This window comes from Ornithodoros turicata, chromosome 1 (assembly GCF_037126465.1).
Source record: "Ornithodoros turicata isolate Travis chromosome 1, ASM3712646v1, whole genome shotgun sequence".
Taxonomy (NCBI): domain Eukaryota; kingdom Metazoa; phylum Arthropoda; class Arachnida; order Ixodida; family Argasidae; genus Ornithodoros; species Ornithodoros turicata.
In genome coordinates this window covers 61,653,335-61,679,211 of record NC_088201.1, presented here as the reverse complement: position 1 = coordinate 61,679,211, position 25,877 = coordinate 61,653,335, and the positions used below count along the sequence as shown (strand labels likewise).

At 46.2% G+C, this 25,877-nt stretch overlaps 2 protein-coding genes and 1 long non-coding RNA gene across 3 annotated transcripts in view; 1 reads left to right on the top strand and 2 right to left on the bottom strand.

Moving 5' to 3' along the window:
• LOC135399369 (uncharacterized) overlaps positions 1 to 24,122 on the top strand; it is an 88,143-nt gene extending 64,021 nt beyond the window's left edge. Inside the window, exon 3 of the long non-coding RNA XR_010424251.1 lies at positions 23,803 to 24,122. This is a non-coding gene — a long non-coding RNA (uncharacterized LOC135399369). The remainder of the gene's footprint in view (positions 1 to 23,802) is intronic.
• LOC135399353 (U-scoloptoxin(01)-Er1a-like) lies at positions 764 to 4,382 on the bottom strand. The gene is made up of 4 exons (XM_064631231.1): positions 4,234 to 4,382; positions 3,349 to 3,392; positions 2,694 to 2,731; positions 764 to 1,726 (listed from the first exon to the last, which is right to left on the bottom strand). Exons 2-4 carry the CDS (start codon positions 3,368 to 3,370, stop codon positions 1,322 to 1,324), a joined length of 465 nt encoding a protein of 154 aa, XP_064487301.1. The 5' UTR covers positions 3,371 to 3,392; positions 4,234 to 4,382; the 3' UTR covers positions 764 to 1,321.
• Positions 19,903 to 21,180, bottom strand: LOC135399343 (U-scoloptoxin(01)-Er1a-like). Its single transcript, XM_064631226.1, has 3 exons — positions 21,151 to 21,180; positions 20,919 to 20,956; positions 19,903 to 20,588 (listed from the first exon to the last, which is right to left on the bottom strand). The coding sequence occupies exons 1-3, from the start codon at positions 21,170 to 21,172 to the stop codon at positions 20,166 to 20,168; spliced, it is 483 nt and encodes a 160-aa protein (XP_064487296.1). The 5' UTR covers positions 21,173 to 21,180; the 3' UTR covers positions 19,903 to 20,165.
• Positions 24,123 to 25,877: the final 1,755 nt, after the last annotated feature.

Sequence of the window (25,877 nt, the reverse complement as noted above, 5' to 3'; positions counted from 1 at the left end):
TCATAACGTGAAAATACTTTTATTAAAGTCACAATTTCATATCAAACTAACAGGAAACGACTACATGCGTGTGGTCCTCAGAATGCAGAAAATTGCTGCGTAAAATACTGCCTGTACATTTTGCTGTACAATATCTGAAATTTGCTTCTTATAGCGAAACTAAAATTTCGGACCGGAAGTTCGACGTCCCAGCATGGGTAGCGCCACCTCTCAACTTAAAAGCGAGTCATGGAGGTTTGATGTGCTTTTGATGTGCTCCAGACATCATGGTCATTTGCTTTTAGTCAAAGCCGATTTAGTCGATGACTTTCTTTGTATGGCATGCGTCACATTACCATTTAATGCAATTAATTCACCTTGCTATTTACGGTATAGGCTTGACGTGCTGCAATTATTCAAATTCAGTTGTGCACATATTATAATTACTACCACAATATAGCGGTACTTTTCATACCGAACATTTCTGCGCAACCGCTAGCGCCACATATAAAACCTGGGACGTCAGACGCGGTCATCTTTCATCAGCGTTATTGAAAAGCACTAGGAGCAAAAAAAAAAAATGCAAAAGCCAATTGTCCCCAAAGGAATTAAGCCACACTCTTTAGAAGGATGCTAACTGTCGCTCTTCAAAAAAATTATGTTAATTTTGTGGTCAGAAGACAGATCTCACAGGGTTTAACCATGTGAAAAGAAATTAGATTCATTCATCTTCCTTTCTGAAAGAGTATGTAGGTTAATGGGGCTTGTTACAGGACACTTTACGTGTATATATCCTTGTTTATTGACGCTTTATTCAGCTCAGCGAATGATGCAAACGATGGCACAATATACAAGCGCAACGATGAACAGTCACATGCAAACACAAACACAGAAGTATTTCTGACGACGACGACAGCCAGTTCGGCGAGAAGTAGGCCCAGTGCCACAGAGTCGCAGTTAACAGTACCAGACACGAAAAATTACAGACAAAGAAGAAAAGCCACAGGTCGTGAAAATGCCCTTGTTTCGCTAGAAACGAACGTGAAAGAAAGAGAGCTACAGGGGCGTTTACTACAGTCCCGTTTCTCGCTCGAGGTGGCAAACAACCGCACAGTAGTGTCCACCGACTGCCGGACATCTTCTGTCGCGTTGTTGCTTGCTCTTGAGGAACGCAGAAAAATAATGCTGAAGAGACAGTCCCAAAAGGCAGTCTTATGAAACATGAGGTCCGCAGTAGCGCGGTGTTCCTCTCGTTCTTCAATCCTGAAGAGTGCAGGAGGAAGGCAAAAGCAAGTGGCGAAAGCTACACAACAAACGTCCTGTCCTACTTCCAATAACTGCTTCAAGCCTTGAAGAAGGGAGCTGCAAGTCCGGCCTGCTGGTATCGTGGGATGAGTGGCACAGCCCTCTGGATATCACCGTCGTCGTGGATGCCGACCTTCTCTTGGCCTATCCTCTCGTTCAAGTAGAAGAAATCCTGAGAACTCCTGCAGGGCACAGAGTCTTCAGGGAGGGAACAGGTCAAGCTGAACTGGTTGAAGACGGTCTGGTTGCCGCACAGGAAGCTGTACTGCTGCACCTCGACCGATCCGTCTTCCTTAGGGATGGCGTTGCAGACGTGGAAGATCTGGCAGTTGTTATCAACGTCAGCGAAGTACCCGTTACGGGCAGGGCATTGGAAAGAGGTCTTCACGGAGCCCACCAGGAATTCGACGCCGTCGGGGAGTTCATATGCAGCGCGCTTGGCCTGAAAGGTAATAAAAGTTACCACAGCTCGTATTTGCTCGTGTTTGGCCTGTTTTTGCTGCTTGATTCACTAGTTTTAGTGGCTTTGTGGTTCAGATAAGCGCGTTCCGGTTATGATAACCGGCTGCCGTCAGGGTGTTCTCTCTATTTTTCTCAGATGAACGGAGACAAATGTGAGTACAGCTCCCTCTGAAACTCGCCCGCGACGCGTCCCAAGCGACATGTCGCCACATCGGCAGGCACAGCACTCAACAATAGAATGGCACGGACAACCGTGCTGCCTGCTGGGTCCTGTAGGTCATGATAAGCTGATCATGCATGTCTTTACATGTCTCTCTCTATTTTTTTTTTTTTTTTACGCTGTGCTGGTACTGGATAACAACTACGTATATTTTGTGTTCCGCAATATATTTTGTTATAGAATGAAGCTGGAGCACTTAGCCGCTTTATTTCTCGCAACGAATACCAGCGAAATAGCGGTGATACAAAATAGAGGAGATTGACATATGTGCGGCTGCGTATTAGAAATTATTTGTGGCTGAGGGAATATTCACAATTTATGCACAAATTCTGCGCAATTTTATGTTTTTATTTCGAAGCCGGTATTTATAAAACAGTGGAAAGTTCTGGTAAAGGAAATTCCCCTGCTGGGCAGTTTGAACATAGAAACTGAAAGTATCGAATTCTATGAGGTACTTGAGCCGTTATAGCGAACTCGCAAAATAACCATCGGGTGTACTTTGATTCTCGTACAATGGTGATTACGTGCCAATCGACGAGCATGATATCCGACTAGAGCAAAATAGGCGGAAGATTCACAAGCCTGCTGCTACGCGGATTTGAAACGACACAGAAATCTTACATTGAGTGGCGACCTCGTGCACCTAACAAAAGTGCAAAAGCAAAACGGGGAGGAGTGTTATGTGGGTAATGATCAGTTCAACAGCAATTGAGTAACAGCTACGTACCCGTGGAAGAGCGACGACTGCAGCAGCTAGGGCAGCGGCTGTGGAAAGGAAGAAGTCTCTGAATACTGGTCTCTGCCGCAGCACTGGCGACAGAAGTGAAAACGTAAGCGGGAAAGTGCGCTCTGCAAATGCAGGCACCGCGTCCGCTCCCCAGTAGAGTCGCCGTGAGGCCAACTTCCACCTGGTGCAGGATAGCCCAGAAGCGTCCCCCCCCCCTCCCACCTGTAGAGTCAGAGTGTAAAGCTAGCACAAAAGCCAGCAAAAATTGTAGGCGCAGAATTTACATGCGTGCTCCCCTTCTTGGCAATTTAATTCTGTCGCATAAATGCTCTCCACAGAAAAAAATTATTTCAGAAAGGTTCAAACGGTGAAAATGAATTCGAAAAATTATAGTTTAAATTCAACAGTAATATTTTTCTTGGCTCTCGCTTTATTAGCCAATCTCAGAATCTTTCGGGACTTCTACCTCCAGGTGCCCTCCCTGAGGAAGGTACCGAGGACGACTGCACCTCCATCAGAACGGCTCTGCTGTTCATTAAGGGCTGAAAGAATGGACAAACTGCGGCCTAATTTCCTCGCTCAACTGTTTTCATCTGCTGTCCCTATAACATTGGAAGCTTTGTTGTGCAGCAACATTGAATTGGATGCAACATACCGATGAGAATAGTGCGGTACATGATGCTTGGATGGGGCGGCTTTCTGCGAAATAAGAATGTAAAATTAGCTCTCTGTGTGGATGAAGTTCATGAAGAGGTGTTACATAACTCAAAGACACTTTTTTATCCTCTGTGCTGTCCTCTTTCTGTCAGATGGTTCTGATAAAATATCTTCATTCTAATGGCATATTAACTGTGACACACCAAAACGGGAGCAGGCTCTAACTGTAGCCTTTCATCTGTCCTTTCATTACGTACTTTCTTTGTGTTATCGAAACGAGATTGCAATTGCCCTTTTTCCGGTTTTACTGGACTGGAAACACCTTTAGAAAAACGTCATGGAGAATAGTCTGCATTATTTAATAATGCCCTCGACCTGCTCTTAATTGCAACGAACACAGCCAGTGCACAGTGCTAACTTTTTTTCTTTCTGTTTTCATTGTGAATATGACTACACTGAGTTAAGCCAGTGAAGTCACGAGGAAACCGTTCATATCACTGGATAAAGCGAATTCTCACGATTACTTGATTTCACTTTTGGCATACTTAGTGATTTTTTCTTTCTCGAAGGCTCTCAACCCCTTTGTTTGCACAGCACTGCAATTCAAATTTATGCGCAACAATGTCATTCGTGTCGGTGCAATTCAGGAATAATGCCTTTCCGATTAAATAGATAGCGTTCTCAAATGGAATATCTAAAATCGCTCAGCAACATCAACAACCACATGTGAGAGAATGAAAGTTTGCTTTGAGGTCGCTTCAAAACTTTCACTCTTCGAAAGCACAGGCAACAATCACGGTGGCTCTCGAAAGCGCTCCACGACTGTTCCCCTACATTTCAAACATACACATTTCCCACGCCATCGTGAGCCCCAAGCACTCACCCGAAGCAGGGATATCCAGCAAATCCAACTGAGATCTAAACACTGTGTGGTTGTGGTGAGCCCATTCTCTGCACCTTTTATACCCTCCTCCGATATCAAGTGGGTGTCCGATGACGCACCAACGAAAGCAGACCGCCTTTTCTTTTCTTTCTTTTTGCTCTTCTTCATCAGCATCTAACCTTCCCGCCCCCTCGGCGAATTCGACCACTTCACATTCAACAAACCTACAAAGATCTTCCAAACTGGCTTCTGCCCCCCCACTGGTTGGGGGTGGCAGGGGGGAGAGTGCAGTGGGGACGCTCCGTTATATAACAGCTATTTCGTCCTGGACCAGACACGACGATACGGAGCAAGTTCTACTCAGTTGCGAGGGTGAAAGTAGGCCTCCCGAAGTCGTCCTTCGGCGTTTCGCATTGTTTCTTTCTGGTATTTTTTTCTTGCGATTTATGCTCGTAGAGACTCCCACGGTGCATTTTTTAAATTTTTTTTTTAACGGCGCATGGTGACTTTCTTAGCGAGATTCGGGCTTATGAGAACCCGGTTGGAGTTTGCGTGGTTTGTGAATTATTCCTATGGGAGTTCTGCCAGGGCTGGAAATTGAATGGCTTTTGAGTCGCGAAGGAGTTTCTTCCCACAGCAGGTAGCATCTTCTTAAGTCCTAGAACGGGTGAACAGAGAGAGACGACACCACATAGGAGACGAATGAAGTCTGCGTCTCATCTGTTTCGTTGTGACTTATTATACGTCCTTTCTCAAACTCAACCGAATGCGATGTACGTCAACTGCACGAGTGTTTTCGTTAGGACAGTTCGTTACTAAATTGTATCTCTACATACCAAATAAAAACTCCACACCCGCCTGCCTTGCATTCGGTTTAGGTTGAAATGTTCAGTCAAAAGCTGACTGAACGGACCTCGGTTCAGTTTCCGTTGATGAACCAGTTAATATCCACTGTGGACTATGCAGATTCGACTATACTCATGATGGCAAGCTCTGAAGGTATGCCCTTCGTAAATACACCGAACGCATCGACAATAAAATAGTACAAAACGAGGTCTGCATACTAAATGAGCGATAAAGCTTGACGCAGGAATACAATACGGTCACGTTCCATTTATTCACACTTCAATTAACCAACTCGTCTCTCGCCGAAGCGCAGGCCAACCATTCCCTCCTTTCTTGCATGTTTTTTTTTTCTTTTTCTTAATAAACATATATTCCCCCCTCGTCGTCTTATCGAAACATAATTTTCAAGCATCGGCATGCGTGCACGCTAAGCTATGAACCTCTCCCTGTCGGAGTACTCTAGGTGGAGTAGCTTACTTTTTGTATTACCTTTTGCAATTATCCTTCTCACATTCGTTCTCTACTCGTACAGATCGGTTTAACGGTGCTTTCTTTCGTATTGCCATTCTGGTCAACTCAATTGGGCTTGGAAGTCCTGGTGAGTACTCGTACCAAGTTAATTAATAATAATTTGAAATGTCAAATAATATTTCGCAGCATCCCCCCTAACTCGCCCCTCACAACTGCAGCTCACCCCCAAAAGCGATGACAGCATTAGGTTCGGTTTCTATTTGCAGATCTTTTGTTGTTGTTGTTTTCGTTCCATTTTCGCCATGAAAGAGTCTGTCGGATGCATGATACCTCCACTAAGCGAAGTGGCGTTCGCTAAAGAACAAGGGACACAATGCAAACGTCTCAATTGTGTTTGTCGGGACGGAGCGTCTTCGCTTTCCTTTGCCTGTCCACAGGCCCACACGCACACTATTTATAGTGAAATCGCGAGAAAAAAAATCGGATACTGCCTGGTAACTTTTTTGTTGATTCCGCATCACTTACATACTAGCGTAACTGCCCATTATCTGGTGGAACATCTTTAGGCACCGGCTTGTTAGGTTGCAGATTCACACTCTCGTCAAACCTTCTTAAAGATGGATCACTCCGCCACCAGAAAAGTCCGAAAGCTAGGCATTGGCCAAACGATGAATTTCCCCGATATCCATCTCTCCCACGTTTTCCCTCTTTCCTGTTCGCTTCGCTAAACGTCAAATGATTCAGATACTTTCATTCTATTTTTGCTATGTTTTCACTTTCCATTTCTTTACGCTGGTTAGCAGAAGGTATTTCGGAAGATACTGGAGTGTCCCACATTCTGAAACTCCCTTGCAAGCCGCGCCACTAATCACCCGGCATGTCAGCGCACTTACCTTTTGATCATTTTACCTCCGAAGGAAGGAGACGTCCCCAGTTACTAGGCCCCCTCATAAAGATATCCCGCGAGAAACTGAATAGTGATAGGCGAAGAGTAAGAACATGTTATATACCATAAGAAACTGTTGGCCTCTTGAGAAGGGGCATCGGGGACTTTGTGAGGAATGTAAGAGCAGCCGCCGTAAAGAAGTCGTAAAAGGTAGGAAGCGTACGATGCCTTGGCCTGCAGTGCACCTTCCGCTAGTAAGTGGCTGACCATTCCTGGGTAATTCTTAGAAAGACGCCCTATCAAGATAACGCGTAAACACATTCCGTACCTCAAATTCTGTCGGTCTCATATCAATGGTGGGTCATCTACATTACGCAGCTAATTTACTTCGAATGGTTGCTGGTTTTCATTTAGTACATTAGCGGATATATACAACTTTGATAACGTAGCGCAAGGTAAAAATTGCAACATATATAACGAAAATTTATTACGCTGATCTGATGGTATGTACAATGACACACGCACACACATAAAGAGACGATGATGAGACGGGGCTGATGCCGGCCCCGCTGATGGCTGGGCGCAACCCCAGTGCCATTTGTAGATAGCAGTGTTGTACCCGCTACCAAAAGGAAGTAACAAAATACCGCTACCCGCGTAGCGCAATACTAGCCTCGCTACAAATTTGAAAAAGTGACGTGATACCGCTACCGCTACCAAATAAAAGTAACGTAAATACTGTTCCGCTACTTTTCCGCTACCACACGCATTACCGTATATAGGCATCTCGTTGCCGAATGTGTCGAAAGACGATGCAATATTTGTGCAGCATAATTTATGCCATTAATTACAGCCAATGTAAATTGTTTCACATTGAGCTTGACCTTGTGATGATGCGCATATAATACATAATTTAATGCACATGGCGCATGTGTGCATTTGTGTGTTTAATAATTTTCCTGTCAGAATGTTTCGAACAGGAGACAGTTTTTCTGCAGTAACAGTAATTTCTTCTAGATATACGCGTATCCCAACCTAAAACTTTCAGTCTGCTTACTCCCGACGGAATGAGCAGTTTTCCCTGTGGTCAAATGGTGCAACTGCCATCATAAGCGAACTCTCATGGAGTCATCAATAAGTAGCTACCAGGTGGTAAAAAGATGAAATGAAAGGCATAATGTTTGCTCGTGCATTCGCCGAGGCCAGGGCATCCAAGAAGAGTAGACAGCCTTCTGAGTGCTGGTGTTGCCCTGCCCCTGCTTCCATTCTTCTAGCCACACGATGGCTACCACGTTCAAATACGTTTAGTAGCTACGATTAAACTACGTTTAATGCGCTTTTGCTGGGATTATGAGTGCCTCAGGAAGAGTCGACCTGTGTGAGATCACCTCCCTAATGAAGCATTTACAAAAAAAAAAAAAAAAAAAGTATCATATAACTTCTCCCTGAACATGTCAGACGCTGTGAACAGTCAATTGCTTTTAAAGTTAATAGCATGTGTACAGCCACCAAGTTCGTGTGCAAAGCATTGAGAAGCATATTTGCATACACAGGCTCACAAATAGTATTATTATTTATTCTTTTTGTTTGGCTCGTATACCTTCACTGTAACTATGTAATGTGAGAAATTACTAGATTATTATTATTATTATTACTGGAGAAATTATTAGATCGCATTCGGCACCCTGTGTAAGGTGATGTCAAGCTCTGCACGGGCCCCGATCCCCGATCCGGGTCTGACCAGGGCCGTGGGACGGGCCGAGCATCTTATTCGATGTGTGCTCCGGGCTCGGCCGGACCCGGGCTGACAAACATGTTTCCGTGATCCCGGAATCTATCTTTCCCGAAATGCTTTGCCTGTGGCACGAACACCATATAACAAAGTATGCGGTACGTTTGGAGTGCAATGACTATTGCGTTTTCTCGTCACGTCTCCGATATCTTTTCATATGGTAGAAGTGCAAGGGTGCAGGCGAGCTGGTACATTGTAAAACGACGATAAAACCGGAGACACAGAACAAAAAAGACGATACGACGATATACGACGATACACGTTCTCAGAGAACGTTCTGAGAACTGAGAACTCTGAACTGAGAACTGAGAACTCTCTGAGAACGTGTCGTGGTCGTCTTTTTTGTTCCGTGTCTCCGGTTTTATCGTCGTTTTACAATCTTTTCATATTCCTGTTCCAAAAGCCACGACGCTTGATATATCTGCTACAAACAATAAAGGTGCAAAACGCAGCTTGAAATGTGCTATCAACACGCTTACACTATTCTTGCAACTGATTGTACGAAAAAAAAAGCTATAGCTTCGTAGCCCGTATTTAGTGGTGATGTGAGCTAAAAAGCTATCAAAGAATGCAGAGGACAACGCAAATTATATTCGCAAATATACGATTTCGCTTAGCTTATGATACTTTGTGAAACTGGGGTGGATCGTCACACCAGTCTGCCTCACTAACAGGTAACCAAAAGGAGTAGCAAGAAAAATATGTGCTTAGCCGTTATCTCGCTTTTTTTCTATGTTCTACGTCTTCCATATTATGAAAAGTAGCGGTAACGGTAGCGGAGAAAGAGTCCGCCGCTAGCCATATTTGTAGCGGAAATACTTTTCCCGTTACAAATTTAAAATGTAGCGGGATCGCTACTCCGCTACTGGAAATGGTAGCGAATGCGGTAGCGACGTTACTAGTAGCGCCGCTATGTACAACACTGGTAGATAGTGAGAGATCAATCAATCAATCAATAAATCAAGATGACGATAGAGACGAGGATTCAGGTGATCAAAGCAGTGTGGAAAGGCCTGTTGATGACTGGAACTCCAAAAGGTGACGGGTGTACAATGAAACCAGTGAATAACAGTGGTAAATTGCAACATGCGCTCGTTTAACTCGTGCGAAACTCCGCATTTTTTCGTTCAAAAAATTCAATTTGATTTGCTTCTATTTGCTTTGTTCGCCTTTTTGTGTGTACTGTTACCAGTATATTCCTGTAGAACAGCATTGTAAGACAGCGCGGAGCCACGTCGAGCTCAACTAGTTGTATAGTGGTACTGTTCTTTAAGAACGACGGGGAATCAGGAGTTTTTCTCAATCGTGTTTGACATCAGCAACGCGTCGGCCGACAACCCAATGTATGCACAACGAGGAGTCCCTAGTTTGAGGTAATTTTATTTAATTTACACCCTCGTTCCGCTATTTTACTGCGTGTGCGTGCGCCCATTTTTTATGCCGTCATCGAAAACCAGTTCGTGCTGCGGTTTATCCCCGCTTACATGTGCAAATGGCCTGGAAGTCAGGTGTGAGGGTCACTGCGAACAGTCAGCGTGGCATGGCATACCGGTGATGGGGAGAACTAAAAAAAGAAAAAGAAAAGAAGAAGCAAATAAACAAGCAAAGAGCATGGTGTGCGAATGGAATGCTGACCATCCTTGACGAGATCTTCCTGCATTGTTCGAGCGACGTCACTTCGAAGCGGGCTTTTAAGCTCCTGTTAATTAATGACACGTCAGCAGATAGAATGGCGTTCCCCCGTGAACGAGAATGGCTTTGTTCTAGGCGTCTGCTCACGTGCTGGGGATAACAAATATAGAAAGTCCTTGATGCGCATAAAGAAAAGCTTATGGGTTGCCAACGGGTGAGTGTGCAGAGATAGCGGTTTTTTCCGCGGCAGTATTGAAGCGCGCTATTCTTGGGCAAAGTTGGCACTGGTTTTGTCGCATTAACAGTATATAAAAGAGCTGCGTCCACTGAAGTTCAAGGCGAATTTCTGAGGAAAGTAACACGTTTGCTCGGCAATATTCGCTACACGTTGCTTCCTTCTTTGGTGTGAGCAGGCTATGGACTGCTACCCGTTACTTACGGGCGTCGGGCAGTGGTCTCTCGTCTTCATCTGTGTCAAATTGTCGCGTCAGTGTATCTCTGTGTACCACTCAAACTATAGGCACCCCTACGTTCATTTCGGTAGCACCTGGCTCCATTTGCTGGCAGCTAACAACCCATGTACGTATGCCAAGTGGCAGCTTCTTATTGGGGTAAGCGTGGTGAACCACAGCAAGGAGTTCCATCACCACCACCACCACCACCACCTTGTTGTGGCCTCTTGTGAGCAGGACGTTTTGTGTCCAACATCTGTGTATAATATATATATATATATATAATTTTTTACATATCCAGCCGCAGGCTAATTGCTTTTTATTACTCTGTGTCAGCCAGAAAACACGGTCAGAGTAGAGATGATGGTTGCGAGTGAGGTTACGAAAGAGGTAAATATGTAATAATATGTAAGTTTAATAAAAATATGAAGATGAACAATTTGCCGTTACACCACTTCGAATCTGACTGGTGATACTTCTTTTTATGGGAATGCGCATCAACGCAGAACTATGCAGTCATGCAAATATCCCTAACCCTTCTTGTTCATTCTTCTCATCCTTCTTCTTCATTTAACGCTCCTTGAACTTTTTTCATCATTAATTTCTTAGCCACTTGAGGCTTTGTATGTATATGTCCTTTGATGTGTTCCAGTCTCAGAACATCAATTGCCATCATGGTCATCCCTAACCCTCCAAGAGCTATTCGCAACCTAATTAGTCTGATGAGTGAGTGCTGATTCACTCAGCAGCTTGTTCTCTGTCACGTGGCACGGTGGTTGCTTATGTTTGGCTTGGGTAGGCTATTAGATTAGTTGCCTTAATGCGCTAGCCAATTACGCAATATCGTAATAAGTATATACAAGCTTCCTCCAGTACGATTATGATAATAATGCAAAGAAGAATAAAACTGACGCCTTTAATCGTGTCGACGGACCTGTTTGAAGAGCGTCCGTGCCACAACGCAGACATCGAAGCATTATGCATGTATATATCGTGTGGCTGCGAATCATCGACGGCAGAACGTTCATAATGCGTGTGAGTCCGGAAGTCTAAAGCTGTTTCAGATGAAGCCCTGACGGGAGTAGCCGCACACTCTTAAAATGGGGGGGGGGGGGGGACAGCTCCTGTGGTATAGTGACGCGGGTCAGCTCCTGTGGTATAGTGACGCGGGTTCGAATCCTCACACCGGCTGTGCTGTCTGGGGTTTTCTTTGGGTTTTCCGACAGACTTCCCAGACGAATGTCGGCACAGTTCCCCCTAAAGTCGGCCCAGCACGCATACTAACCCCCCTGTCCCCCATTCCTTCCTGCTGTCCTCTCTCCATCTGTCCACGTCTGTACGCCGCTCATAGCCACAGTTGCTTCGCGGCGCTAACACGGCATTTAAAAAAAAATAAATGGGGGAGTGGTATGTCGGTATTGGCTCACCGCTGTTGGCCACACGCGAGTGGACATCGGAACGAATGGGTGGATGGTAAAGGGGTGAAGCGTCGGAGATGAGGTAAGTACAGGATGAATACGTCAGTCGTGCACTGTGGATAGGGAATAACTTTAGAGGGGTCTCTACGCAAGGCTCGTTTCCCGAAGAAAATGTAAGAGGTTGCGAGTTTTTGTGGATCGTTGTTGTTGTTTTTAAGTGTTGAGAGAGGTCAGCCAATTTTTGGCTTGCTACTCTTAAAAAAATAGAAAAAGTTCAGTCGGACCAAAAAAGAAAAATCACACACACGTTCATCGTTCATTATATAGGAACATCCGGGGTATAGGATGTCTGCTTACGCTGCGGGCCAACCATTGTACAGAATGGTACCGTTCTCACTTCTGATTCATGAAAAGCACAGGGCGTACCTTTTTGTGACAAGCAACACAGAGTGCAAATTCACGCAAATGTCACAAAAATGCGTACTCCTCTCGTTTTCAACAAATCAGGGGAGTGAAAGATGTCATTCGGGGTGACGGCCGGCTAGGAGGGTGTTATGTGGTGAAGTTCTGTTTTAAGAGTACACGCGGCTCCAAAGCGGACACCCATTAGAACAGGTGCGGAGGCGGGTCTCCGAACGGCGAAGGTCATTGAGAGGAAGAAATCGGGTGCGAGCCAAATGCACTCTTGGTGTTCACTGGCTAGTTTGTCCAAATGCGATAGCGGTGGGAGCACGCGAAGACCAGTACGTGGCTGAGCGACACATGTTGTTTCAGCATAAACGCTCTTTCTTCTTCTTTTTTTTTTTTTTTCACGACGCATGTTCTATGTATTGGTGCAGACAGATTGCTAAAGCGCGGGCAGATCGCGTCGGAACAGGGAATGGAGCATATTAGAGCGCGCCTGCGCATACTTCAGGGGTAGCTGTGCCGCCATTCCTCTGGAAGGGGGGAGGGGGGGTATGTTTATTAAGAAAAAACGACAGGGAAGGTCAGCCAGACGGAGGTCGGTTTGCTATTCCAAAAAAAGAAAAAAAGGAAGGAAAGAAAAACGACGAACAAAAAACACACAAAACTAAAACTGAAAAATCACACACACGGTCACGCAATCACAAGGCGTTGACAAAGTTCGAAGCGTGGAGAAAGCGGAGGGGTGCAGTGGTGACGGCCCACTGGGTCGGCTGAAGAACGAGACCCAGTAAGGTAGCCAGTGTTATAGTGCCGCAGCCAAGTTGGGATACGCGGCGACAGAGGGCGTCACGGTGCAGAAGGTGTTGCCGGCACTGTAGGATGCAGTGGGGAATACTCGGTCATCTAAAATATATAGTTACATCGTCAACTGCCAGGACACACGGAAGCTGCATGTCCGGACACCACACTTTACTTGCCCATCTCCTATTTCATGCCTGCTGATATTCCACGGAGAACGGACATGCATGCGGCTGGTACTCCATCGCATCCGTGGCGGCAACGCTACCCACTCGATTTCGCCAATGACGCAAATACCGCTGTTTTTGTGGGAGCAAGAAATTGACTATATGGTGGACTCTGGCAATGATGGCTGCCACGGGAAACGCCTGGAAATTTTCAGTGTTCTTTTCCTTTCATAGATCCTCCACGATGTACGTATAACGCCTTAAAATGCGGCATTGCAGAATATTCGTTTCGTATTAAAATTCTCTAAGACGATACGCTTAGTGGTTGTATACGTAGCGGCCGTGGTGTTGGTGGTGGTGAGGATCAACTGGTTAACAGTGAATATCTCTGTGTACTTCCTTATCTTGAAAGCGAAGTCTGAATGAGTGACGACCCAGCAGTTATTTAATTTTGTAATTTTTTTTACCCTTCTCTTCTTTTCCTTCTGGTGTATTTTGATGTCTTCCTTTTTTGAATATAGTAGCTGGTCGACCTTGTGGTTGGCACAAGTCGCATTACGGGCATGTTTAACGCATAGTGCACGTTCGCGCTCGTTGCAAAAATCAATAATATTATGTTATAGTTGGGATACAAGACCTTCGTGCTCTTGCGGAGTTCTTGCGCTCCTCCGGTCTGGCGACGGATCTCTGAAAGTGCTCCCCCATCATCATTCCCTCGTCGGTTCCCAATGTGCAATAGGGCAGTGTATACCGCTAGTACCGCCACAGCGGCGGTGAATCGCTCACCTCATCGTCATTCAATGTATGTGTGTGTGTGATAAAAATGAGCTTTTTACACCGTGCAGGCTTCTCTATGGTGCTCAAAAGGGCAAGCTACGCTTTATTTTGTTCTCTGTTGTACATACGACTTACATGAAGTCTATTCTTTGCATTGTAAACCCAGGCAGCACATGACATCGGGCCGATATCGGCAGCAAGTTGGGCATATCGGCCCAACATATCCCCGACACTGCCAACTTGTGACCGTGTGACGGTCCGAGTTTCTTGATAAAATCGGTTTCACAGACCTTTTTCAATTTTCTAACATCAAAGCGACAGCGCGCCCTGTTGCTTTCAAACGGTCGCAAAAGCTCGTGTTCCCCCACAGTTGAGAGACATAAAACTTTAGTTGACATGAACGCAGTGTCTCTCCGTGGGAAGGGTGACATCTGCTCCCCCTTATACAGTGTTGTTTCGCCCTAGAGGCGGCTTTGTGTAGAAGGCAGCATAACTGTATGTTAACGGAAGCGGTGGAAATTACAGCGTCCTTAGAATGCAGTGTCGGACGCACATGTGTTCTTGGTTTGGCGTACGTGACTTACCCGGACTGTGACATGGCGCGAGAAGGTTATAAAAACCAGGGATGACTTCGAGAGGGAGAGAGAGTGGGACAGTCGCCTAAACAGTCAGTCGCAGTTTGCGTCGAGGATCGGAACCAGCGAAGAGTCGTCGAGATGTGATCTAGAGCGGGAGCCCGGACGGATGCCCGGAGGGAGATGGACGACGGCGGCGCCTTGATGCCTGGAACCCACCTTCGACCTGAGGGTTCGTCCCCGAAGTCTCCTTCCACATGCACTGACGGGCAACTGAAGTGACGACCTTAGAAGTCGAAGACGAAGTTAGAAACCAGAGACATGACGCCGACATTGCCAACTTGCGACCAATATCCCACTGAGGTTCGCAATGTCGGCTCGATGTTGACCGAAGCCAACGACATGACGCTGACACTGGCTTTCCATCGACTTACTTGGTGTCCCGCGCCAAAAGCAAGTAGGAAACACATTCGTTACGTTGATGTCGAGTTAATATTCGAAGCAATTCCTCACTTGAGCCTTGTTTGTATGCTTGAGCGAATTAAACTGAGACACGTCATCTCCACCATTTTGATTCCGAGACGAGCAGGGCTCTCGAATTTGTGGAAGCTTGTAATACATGAAATATATATAGTATCTGTCTTCGCTTCGAAAGGAATGCCGATACCTTTTGAAAGCTTGTTGCACTTCGTGGTCCTAGAAGCTTTTAAACTTTTTTGCGTCTTGCTTTTTGTAACGCCGCGCTCATTGCCCGCCATGGGAAATACGAGGAACAAAGAAAACCATCAGAAAATGAAACGAGTAAGAAACAATGGCAGATATAAAACGTTGTTTCCTCGCATAAAAGTCTAACGTTGTTTTTGTAGTTACGATTGCCAACACACGAATACAAATACAAAATTATGTTGGCGCAACATCGGTCACAAATGGGTAGCATGTCGGTAGCATGTCGAAATGATATCGGGCCAATATCCTGACCCGACATCGGCCCAACTCTGGGCGATGTTACAAAGTGTATGTTGGGCCGATATCGGGGGTGTCGGCAGGAGCACATCGCGGTGCTGCTTGGGAATTATCTGTCAAGTGGTCAAAACTGTAAATTTTCGTATGGATCAGTATCTCTGCGGGGAAGCAGGCAGTGAAGAAATGCATAGCGATCAGCAATAGTCTTTTCAATCAATTTACAAGGTTGTACACACAGGATGCATGTCTTCAACGCATTTGTACTTTGCGTGAATGATAAAGAATAATCTTTGGCACATTAAATATGCTGAACAGAATAATCTCCATGCGTAATTTGTCCTCAGAGGCTAAAGTGACAGCGTAGAAAAACGTACACTTCAGTCGACATACGAGATTGAACCTTGCGGTGCTCTGTAGTCGTTGGATCCTCCAATGCCGACACGTCAACGCCCACTCACCAAGCTCAAACGTTATGTTTGACCTTGCTAAATATGTTAGACAACAAGGATGCGACCAGAATCGCTTGAGAGAATGTTTTAGCGAAGAAAAGGCACACCTTTTTTTCAATAAATATGCAGATCCTGCATTCCCACGAACGGGTGGTTTCTTTTGTTTCCTTGTTTCACCGGCCCGTCCGATCTGCATATACGCGTCATTTTTTCGTTGGTTCTTCAGGCTTGTGAGCTGCTCTTGAAGATGGCTTGCCTTATCCCTAGCGGATAAGTTTTGTCTCTTGTTTCTTTTATTTCACTCTTTTTTTATTTTTTATGCGGGTCCTGTTAAAGGCTGGAAAGGTACAAACTTCTTTGGAATACGCTTTGGCGTATCGCAGTGAACCATTTCCTTGTGTTTTCCTGTTGTCTCGTTTCGTTGTGAGCTACGCGTATTAGACAGGTGGCGAAAGGAAGATGTGGAGCTCCAACATAGATCCGCAATGTATAGGGCTATAGTCACCCATCGCAAGTAACTTTCAGTAGAGGAGAGGCGTGGACAACAAACGTGGGCGTAAGGAAGGGAGGAAGAACCATGCCATGGAGGAAGAACCCACATTATACCCGCATAGTCAGGTTCATGGGTCCTCGACGTACAACCCTGCATATCAAGAACGCTGAAATGCGGATAACTTGCTGTTTTTACGGGTGCTGTAATGTCCCCATGCCTTTCTGGCGTAGCGTTATTTTGACTACAGGTGTTGTAATGCTTGCAGTTCTCTCATGAAACCCAATAATTTGTACCCGATGGGGTTATAGGAACATCAAATATGTTCCTGTCATTGCAGAACTTGCCTGTCATGTTCTTTTACGGAAATTCTTCACCGATAACACTGTGGGTTACTCCACATTGTGCAGCCGCCGTCTTCTGCGAGGGTGGACTGATGATCGGACAGGACTGTTTCTCTGTCCTCCACTTCATGACCTAAGGTATGCATTAGGACCATTCTCAAAAAAAAAAAAAAAATTGCATGACGTGACACGACTGACACGACTGCCCAAGATTAGGTTCTGTTGCGGCAGTATACGCTGTGCAAGTGCGTCTCTGCGCATGAGAGGAGGCAGTGAGAGGGAAGAGGGAGGGCGCCACCGTAGCCAATGGGGCTTCCCAAGTGAAGTAACCGATATGCGGAGATACGCGCAGAACGCTCGGTTACTTGCAGAGCGTATACCGACCACCAGCTCCGGTGGCGCAGCGGTAACGCGTGCGCTTGGAGACTGGGAGGTCCGCGGTTCGAATCCGCGGGCCGGCTGTGCCGTCTGGGGTTTTTCCTGGGTTTCCCTCAGATGTGTAATAGGCGTATGCCGGCACAGTTCCCCTGAAGTCGGCCCATGGACGCAGCTATCCTCCCCCCGAGCGGATTCCGCTCGGTCTTCCACTTCACCCTTTTCTCCTCTCCACCATCTTTCCCTTCCCGAGAAACATGCCGCCTAATCAGGCAGGCAGACCTCTCGGGTTCCTCCCAACGACACTCCTCCTCCTCCTCCTCCTCCTCGTATACCGACCAACATCAAATATATGATGATGATGATGATCACGACAGGAGGTGTTTCGCCGCTGGAATTGCGGTTCCCCAAACCACACAACCCTTAAAGGAGTACAGAGGGCCATCCAAAAAAATGTCGGATTAAGACATCTGATGAAAGTGTGTGTGTCATTATACCGAATAACGCGAAAGGTTTTGATGTGTGCAATTTGTTTCCCAGAAAATAACTCACATAAACGTAGCTCCGAGCCTTCACCCTTAACTCGCCACTCCAGCTATAACGAGGATGAGGAGGTATGATTCTACGTCACCGATGACGGCATAAGGAGACTCGTTCTAGTTCGCCGGTCAGTGGGGGTCAGCGCCTTGTCCCTTTGCCGCCGTAAACCTGTTTTGCCAGTTTTCCCGGAGAATTGGGGATAGAAGGAGCGGCCGAAGCAATACCGAGCAAGGAGAAAGGCTTTATCAGAACTCCGAACAGCCGAGTAGCAGACGACAGCGGAGTTGCAGACAACATTTCTCTAGGCCAACCAGCGAGCGTTCTCCTTATAGCGTCAGCGCGAGGTTCCAGGCAGATCACAGGCTGGTACTGCTCTTCACCACCGTTGCGCACGGTTGCTTTTTGCGGCGTATTTTAAATTCAATTTCCGCGATAATTATGACTCTGTGGTGTAAATTACTTCGCATGGTGCATCTTACTGGCCTACTTAACAGTTTTATAGGAAGAAAACTGGGTGTTAAAAATGACTTCGGTGCTACTTGAAAACAGAACTTCACCACAAGGATCTTCAAGATCCTTCACAAGAACTTCACCAACAAAGCGAAGATCAACCATTGCACAGAAGGATACCGCTATCACGCCTGATTTGTGGAAAGCACGGGGTGTACGTCTTTTTGTGACGATTCGCATAAGTACATAATTGTCACAAAAGGGCGTACGCCTCCGCTTTTCAGCAAATCAGGAATAAATCAGGGGAGAGTAGGCTGTCATTCGAGACGATGGTTTTCTGGGAGCGTGTTATGCGGTGAAGTTCTGTTTTTTAATTCCGTGTTAGCGCCGCGAAGCAACTGTGGCTGTGTACAGACGTGGACAGATGGAGAGAGGACAGCAGGAAGGAGCGGGAAGTGGGGAGTTGTGTTTTAAGAGTGCGCATGTGATACATTAAATGAATAATGTGGGAATGAAGAGGTACTGTGTATTCTGTACGCCCTGAGGGTAAATAAAGAAAGAAAGAAGAGGAAATGAGTGAAGTATCCTTCACACAACAATCCAGGATTCCGCAGGAGGCAGTGTATAGTACAAAACAAAATGAGGATACCAATATCATAAAACGAACAGTGCGACCGTGGTACTTCGTAGAGTTTGACTGCCGTGTGTGCTCCATCTGGTGGAATAACCGAGCAGCGTGATGTACATCGTCGCCTCCTGCGATACGCGCTCTCGTCTTTGAGAAGTCGGTGAAGATCCTCCCTGTTTTCGTGTTCCTCCTAGTTGTGCCCAGATCTCAATACATTTCTTATGACGAGTAGGTGTAGCTCCGCAAGGTATAACGACACTCTGTCTGTTGTTTACCAGACGACATCGAAGACATATTCATCAATGTTCTGAATTAATCTTAAAGTTTACAGCTTTGCGTTCCTTATTTTTTCCGTTGGTTGACTATGCGTAGTGTGGCAGCGTGGATTCGTTCGACGAATAATAGGGCACAGCAGCCATACAAAGCCACAATTGAGCTCCCATGACAATGAAGCAGAGCTGAAAGACTTCGCCTCTCCAACTGCCCACTTGTCCTTTTCTGCTACCATCGGCGTAAGCACATAACCTGAGCTCTTGCCACCCCACTCTTACGCCCCATTCTTTTTTTGCTTTTTTTAAGTCTAATATAATCAAATCCCACTGCTTCGTGTGCTATGTACTGCGAAGTGCAATGATTTAAACTTTCTAGTTTCTGCAACGCAGCAAGCATCTTGTCGGATCAGTCGGAAAGATCACGGAAAGGTGAACTTTCCACATGTTTCGTTGGGCTTCTCCGAGTGATGCACCAGCGCTCCGGCTCGTGGGAGCGGTCATCAATGATCGTTCCACAGTTAGTGGCTACATTAGCCCTTACATATGGCACTCTTGCGCAAAAACGATACTTTGGATTTGTTTATAAAGACATTCGTCTACGTCCAGCAAGTCGGACGGGCTATGCCAGGGTCGCACAATAAGAATTTCGTATTTACTATACATGGAATGCTTTTTATTGGCACTGCACAGCAACACGAGAAAATGTCGGTAGCATTCACGTCACACAACACGATCACAGAGGTAAACGACATGGACAATTTGCCAGCAGAGAGAACACAGATCAGGAGGGGAATTACACGAGACCACAATGATATACATGAAGCGATACATAGACACAAAGATCCTTCAGGGGCCAACATCCCGCGCGATTTCAGTTCCGAAACACGTCCCAAAGAACAGACCCGTCGTCAGCCACGAAGAGAAGCAGAAGTCCGAAAAGGTAACCCTAAGTTTGTGAAGAGTTCAGAAAGAAAGAGAGATGAGCTTAAGGATTTCTAGAGAAAGAGACACAGATAATGGTGCCTCAACTTGAAGATAACGATAGACACGCCAGGGAGACAGGAGGCTACTCTTCGAGGAGCAACGGACATAGCTGCTCAAGGGGTGCAGGAATAGACTGAGTATACACCGATGCCCAACATTATGTTACAAAGCTACACCCAACGGCACTGTTGGAAAATGTCCGGTTACTGAATCATCTAAGCCTTGAAGAAAGGAACTCTGACTTCCTTGACATTCGTGGCGGCAGCCTGCTGGTATCGTGGGATGAGTGGGACAGCCCTCTGCACGTCGGACTCGTCGTGGAAGTCAACCTTTTCCTGGCCAATCTTGTCGTTCAGATAGAAGAAGTCTGGAGAGCTCCTGCACGGGACAGCGTCTTCTGGCAGAGTGCAAGTTAAGCTGAACTGGCTGAAGACGGTTTGGTTGCCGCACAAGAAGCTGTACTGCTGGACTTCAACGGAGCCGTCATCCTTTGGCACTGGATTGCAAACGTGGAAGATCTGGCAGTTGTTGTCGACGTCAGCGAAGTAGCCCACACGTGCCGGGCACTGGAAGGAAGTCTTGACGGGACCCACCAGAAACTCAACGCCGTCGGGCAGTTCGTAAGCTGCTCGCTTCGCCTGCAAGGCCAAGCAATTGGGACGGTTTTCTTTTGTTCGTTGCTATACGCATTCGCTATTGGTAGCACGAACACACTCACGCCGCATGTGAACATCATAAAACCAAGGTACAAAAATGGATTCCCTAGTGCTAAGTGTTAGCTGTGCTATGTCAACTATCCAGAGGGAATATATTCAGTTGATCGTTAGTAAGAATCACTTAAGAAGTCTCTTTAGCAAAGGGCTTTTTCTTTTTCTTCGTTTTTTTTAAACTGTTGTACAGTTGTTGTTTCCGTTATTTTCATTCGCGTTCTGAACTCGCACACACGTTGAATGTGAACACAAACGTACCCTCGGGAGTGATGTGGCAACGGCAGCAAGGGCAACAACTAGAATAATAATAATAACAAGGGAATTAACGACAATAATTTTTAGGAAAAGATCTTCTCGGGAACAGCACCGCAATAATAATATTAGGCAAGAAACACAGAATTAGATAAACTTAGTGCTGTGTTTAGCAGCGTGAACTACGTGTACTTGTGCACACACTGCAAGTTTAGTGGTGTATCAACGAGAGCATTACCGGCGACGATGACTGTCTTCATCTTTGTTTTGTGTTTTCTGAAAAGAGAAAATTATAAGCAAAATAGGTATAATATAGCAAGGGCCTATGCGAATTCTACACTGGCGTCGCACTACACCAAGTAATGTTATGATAGTCACCGCAACAGCAATGCTGGCCCACATCTGGTCAGTTAGATGTGAGCCAAAACGAGAGGCAGACATATGACTGTCCACCCAACGTCGAACACACAGCTGTCACGTGCCCATGACGCGAGCTTCCGAAATCTAAGAATATACTGTTTACTATTCCTCAGAAAACAGAATAACTAATCTAAAGGTCAAAGGAAGAGAGAGATACGGTACGAAGAGAACACCCGGTGGTGGTGGTGGTGGTGGTGATGATGGTGAAAGGGCTCGCCGTTGTCAGAAGAGAACACCCAAATGTGTGGGTGGCAATTCGAACCTCAATCAGGGGCCACAGCTCCTAATTGCAGCTCGTTCATGCTCACGTACGTCACATTTCGGTTGTGTTCAACTTCCGCATCGAACCTCAAACCCCAAATCCGTTCCTTATCAAGCTCTGACGCCACACTAACAAATCCGTGCTGCTACAAGTGGTCCGTACGGCAAGCAGCCCTTTCTCGATGGTCCCAAGTATCTACAGGTAAACCCGCTGAATAATCCCAAGATGTAGCTTGCAGAATCCTCGCAGCCGTACAAAGAACACGCACTCACCGTTGCAGTTACAACCGTTGCGAGCAAGCAGGAACCCGAAGGGGCTATGTGGTAGCATCCATTGCTCTATGCTAGCTTATATACCCAACCGTGAGACGACGCTTAAACATGTCGTCCAACGGAACAGCATCTCACTGACCTCTCATACCCTCCAGACCCCTTTCCATTTCTTTCAAGAAATACAAATCAAAAGGAATCCCGCCAAAACCAGAAGGAAGATGAATTATGCAAGTAGGACTTTTTCAAACGACCCGCTCGAGGGTGAAAGCATGGCAGGATTCTTGCACCGGCGTGATTGCGTTTCCCTTTGTGCGTTCGGACGTATTGTTATTGAATACCCCGCTGTCCTTATTTTTTCGCATCAGCCCGTTGCTTAAAATGGGCGTGATTATTTTACTCAGTTTAACTTTTTATTTGTTTGTTTAGTCCTGTTTTCATTCGCTTACTGTTGGCGTTCGTTTTTTTTTTTTTTTTTTTTTTGTGAAGAGGTGGTGGTAGGGGTGGCGCTTCATTGGACCGACTTTCGGTCGAGAAGGATCGAGTGGGCAGGCGTCTAGGAAGGAAAAGAGTCGTGAGCGGGTTAAGAGAAAATCAACAAAAACCAGCTTCCTTGCTCTCTTCGCACGGCGGAACCGATGGCATCGAGCGAGATCCGAATGTCGGCTGCTATCCTTGGCAACTTGGCGGAGAAATCGGAAAGTTCACCGCTTTTCCAGCTGTAGGTCAAGGAAAGGTATTCTAGCCGAAGGATACGTGGACCAAAGTACACGTAATAGAGCAGAAAAACCGTTGCACTTGAGATTATGCTTCGGAGTTAACGAGTGACTTTGCGGTGAAGGCAGAAGATATCGCAGGCAAGCTCATTAGCTATAATCATGACATTCGGACATGAATTAAGCAAATGATAGGTTAGATGTCAATGCTTCGGGAGTGGGAGTGGTATCACCGTTTTTCTTTTTTTTCCTGCACTCGTGAAGCAGCGGGGGGGGGGGGGGGGGTTAATGGCAGGATCGGGTCGCCGCGTGTTGAAACAGATGGTGGTGGTGGTGATGGTGATAGGGCTCGCCGTTGAAACAGAGCTTCACCACATAGCACGCTGAAGGCCAACCATTGCAGAGAGCGACACCGTTGTCACTCCTGGTTTCTGGAAAACGTGTGGCGTACGCCTTTTTGTGACTATTGACATAACTGCATAAGTGTCACAAAAAGGAGTACGCCTCCCGTTTTCAACCAGTCAGAGGGCAGCACGATGTCATTCGGCACGGTGGTTGGTAAAGGGCGTGCTATGCGGTGAAGTTTTGTTTTAAGAGTGTGTGACAGAGGGAACGTCGGCATTCTGCAATGCTAAGTAATGAAACTTGTCTTTCAATGCACAGCGTCTCATTCACATTCCATTGTTTTGTTATTACTAGGGTTTCTTTACGAAATTCGTGGCGCAGGAAGGACAACAGACGAGACCCACACGACACAACCACCTTCTACCAACTCCAGTTGATATAAGGTGGTTGAGTTGTGTGTGTCTCGTCTGTTGTCCCTCCTGCGTCATGAATTTCGTAGAGCTCAACGAATTCGCTCGCATCAGCGCACTTCTGGCAGGGTTTTTAGTTTTCGGCGATGATGCCTCCCGAAACGCAGCAAACACGAGTGCAAATCCGAACTACAGTAACAGAAGTTTGAATTGGCTCGTAATACCTTGACAAATAGCTGGTAATATGCATTCGCAACGTTAATAATTTCATACACATTAAAGTGTATTTCATAACCGTTTGCGTCTTGCTAAATGTAAAGAGAGCCTGTGAACTCGGGTATGATTTTTTGTAAGAGTATAAATGGGAGGTATCTTCGAGATATCTTCTGTACCCTGCAGCGTCGGTTACCAACGTCGTTGTCCAATGCACCTTGAGATTTGCTGATGTTGGATTATCTCTTTACATAGAACCAACCTCTATTTAAGACGGTCCTGAACATCACAAGCGTTTCACTATAACGTCGGCGTCCTGCACCATGAGCTGGGCATCCTTGTGATCACCGGACTCAACCGACCGCCACCGGGACTGTGTCGTGTCGAAGGACTGTCCACTAGCATTCCCGGTCCGGACCTCATCATCCCGGCACCATAGCAGATTGCAACGGTACAACAATGGGGATCAGCCATCCACGACCGTGCCCGCCAAGCGGAGGGAGCAGGCCTTATGGCAAATCAAGGTCACAGATTCATCCTATATTGGAAAAATAAAGCTGTCTCATAAAAATCTACTTATAGATTTGCTCATGTACGATTATTTATACGATCGGTTCAGAACTTACAGTTTCTGCATCGCGGGACGTGCGGTGAAGCTCCCTTTTTATGTTAACTGTACCAGCACAGAGCGGGTGGTACTGACTTTTCCATCGTGGTGCTGAATACTGCGTGCGAGGGAACGCGTCATGGTTGCGTGCAGGCTTCAGGATTGCCTTTTCTGAACCAGAAAGGCTATGCGGAAATTATTATGCAGCCCCTAGATTGAATATGATGCTACGGCGTGAATGGTGTAGCGTGAAGATGGTGTAAGGTGCAGGGGAAAGCGTATGACCTTCTGTGACGTCATTCGGAAACAACTTCTATACACATGCAGGACAAAAATCGCTGTAAAATTAAGTCTTGCATGACACAACAAGGAGTATCTTGCAAACCCTTACCTATACTCGAAACCTACCGGTATAATGATTCCTAAAATTTGGTTGGTGTTGCCAGCTTGCATTGAATTTATGTGTGCCTTTGCGCTCTTACACGTTTTGCAAATTGGCATACGTTGGTGGGTGGTAAATCAACAGTTGAAATACTACTTTATGAGAATGAAGTTGTTTTGTGTATTTTTCTGTGAACGGTTGTCTTAAAGTCATATAGACTCTCCTTTGGCACCGCTTCCGCATAAAACTATAAATCTTCTACCTGGCGGAAGTGTATTATGCTTGGTGCCGTCAGCGTTTCATAAAGGGTGCGACTTGGAACGATTCTCATTCCCTGATGACTTAATATACGATGTCTGCTTCTCTTTAATAAAGTTTACGGGACCCGTTCATGACATGGACATCATGACCGCAATCGATTTGCACAAAGTCCACACCCAACTTGACCCTTGTGGTTTAGTGTTGACGATTTCTCTGGTACCTGCGTATTCCGCCCAGTGGAGGAAGTCCTCTCGCCTCCTGATTGTTGTGTAGGTGTGCTGACAGGAAGATGGACCGGGGGGACGAGCTGCGAAATGAGTAAGTGTGCTGGAACGTTCTGACGGCTTGTTTGATGATCCGGATGGAGGATCGCGAGTGGTAAGATAAGTGATGACGATCAGCTGACGTACTCGCTGTCCAGGAAGGAAGGCCGAAGGAACTAAAAGGATTCCATTATCGGTGCCTAAGGCAACCTTAGGATTGTTTTGAACTGGGCTGGGAAAGCGGTAGTTTGGAAGGGCGCTGTCGAGCTGTTTGCTGTCACACCTACAAGAGGGGCTGGAGGAGATCGTTGTTGTCTCTAGGAACTCTTTTCCTAGTCATTGCTTTCCGTTGTGTCTTTCAGTGATGACGAGTGAGAACAATGCTTTCGTGATACTGTAATTGAAGGACCTTGGGGTCAAAAAGTTATGAGGTACTCGTGGTATTTTGCAGTAGCTGTGATTGTTAAGAATATATCGCAGAATATCGTTTACACGTCGTCAGTTGTACAGCGCAACGCGCTCGCGGTTTTCCAGCCGTTCAACTAAAAGTGGGCTCCGCTCAATCGGCGTCCGGCATGTGCTTGACACAGCTAGAATCTGGGCGCCAACTATACAAAAACAACGAACACGTCAAGTTCGTACCAACTAGCCCACCTTCCTGTATTTGGTCCGGCAGGGGGGCACGTTTCTGTGGTTCTTACGTAAATATGCACGCTTGCTCGAAAAGAGGAGAATCCAGCGACTCGGTGAAGGTTGAGTCAAGCAAAATCCTAAACAAAGTCCTCAACCTATTCGAATAGGATCGGCTATAGGATCT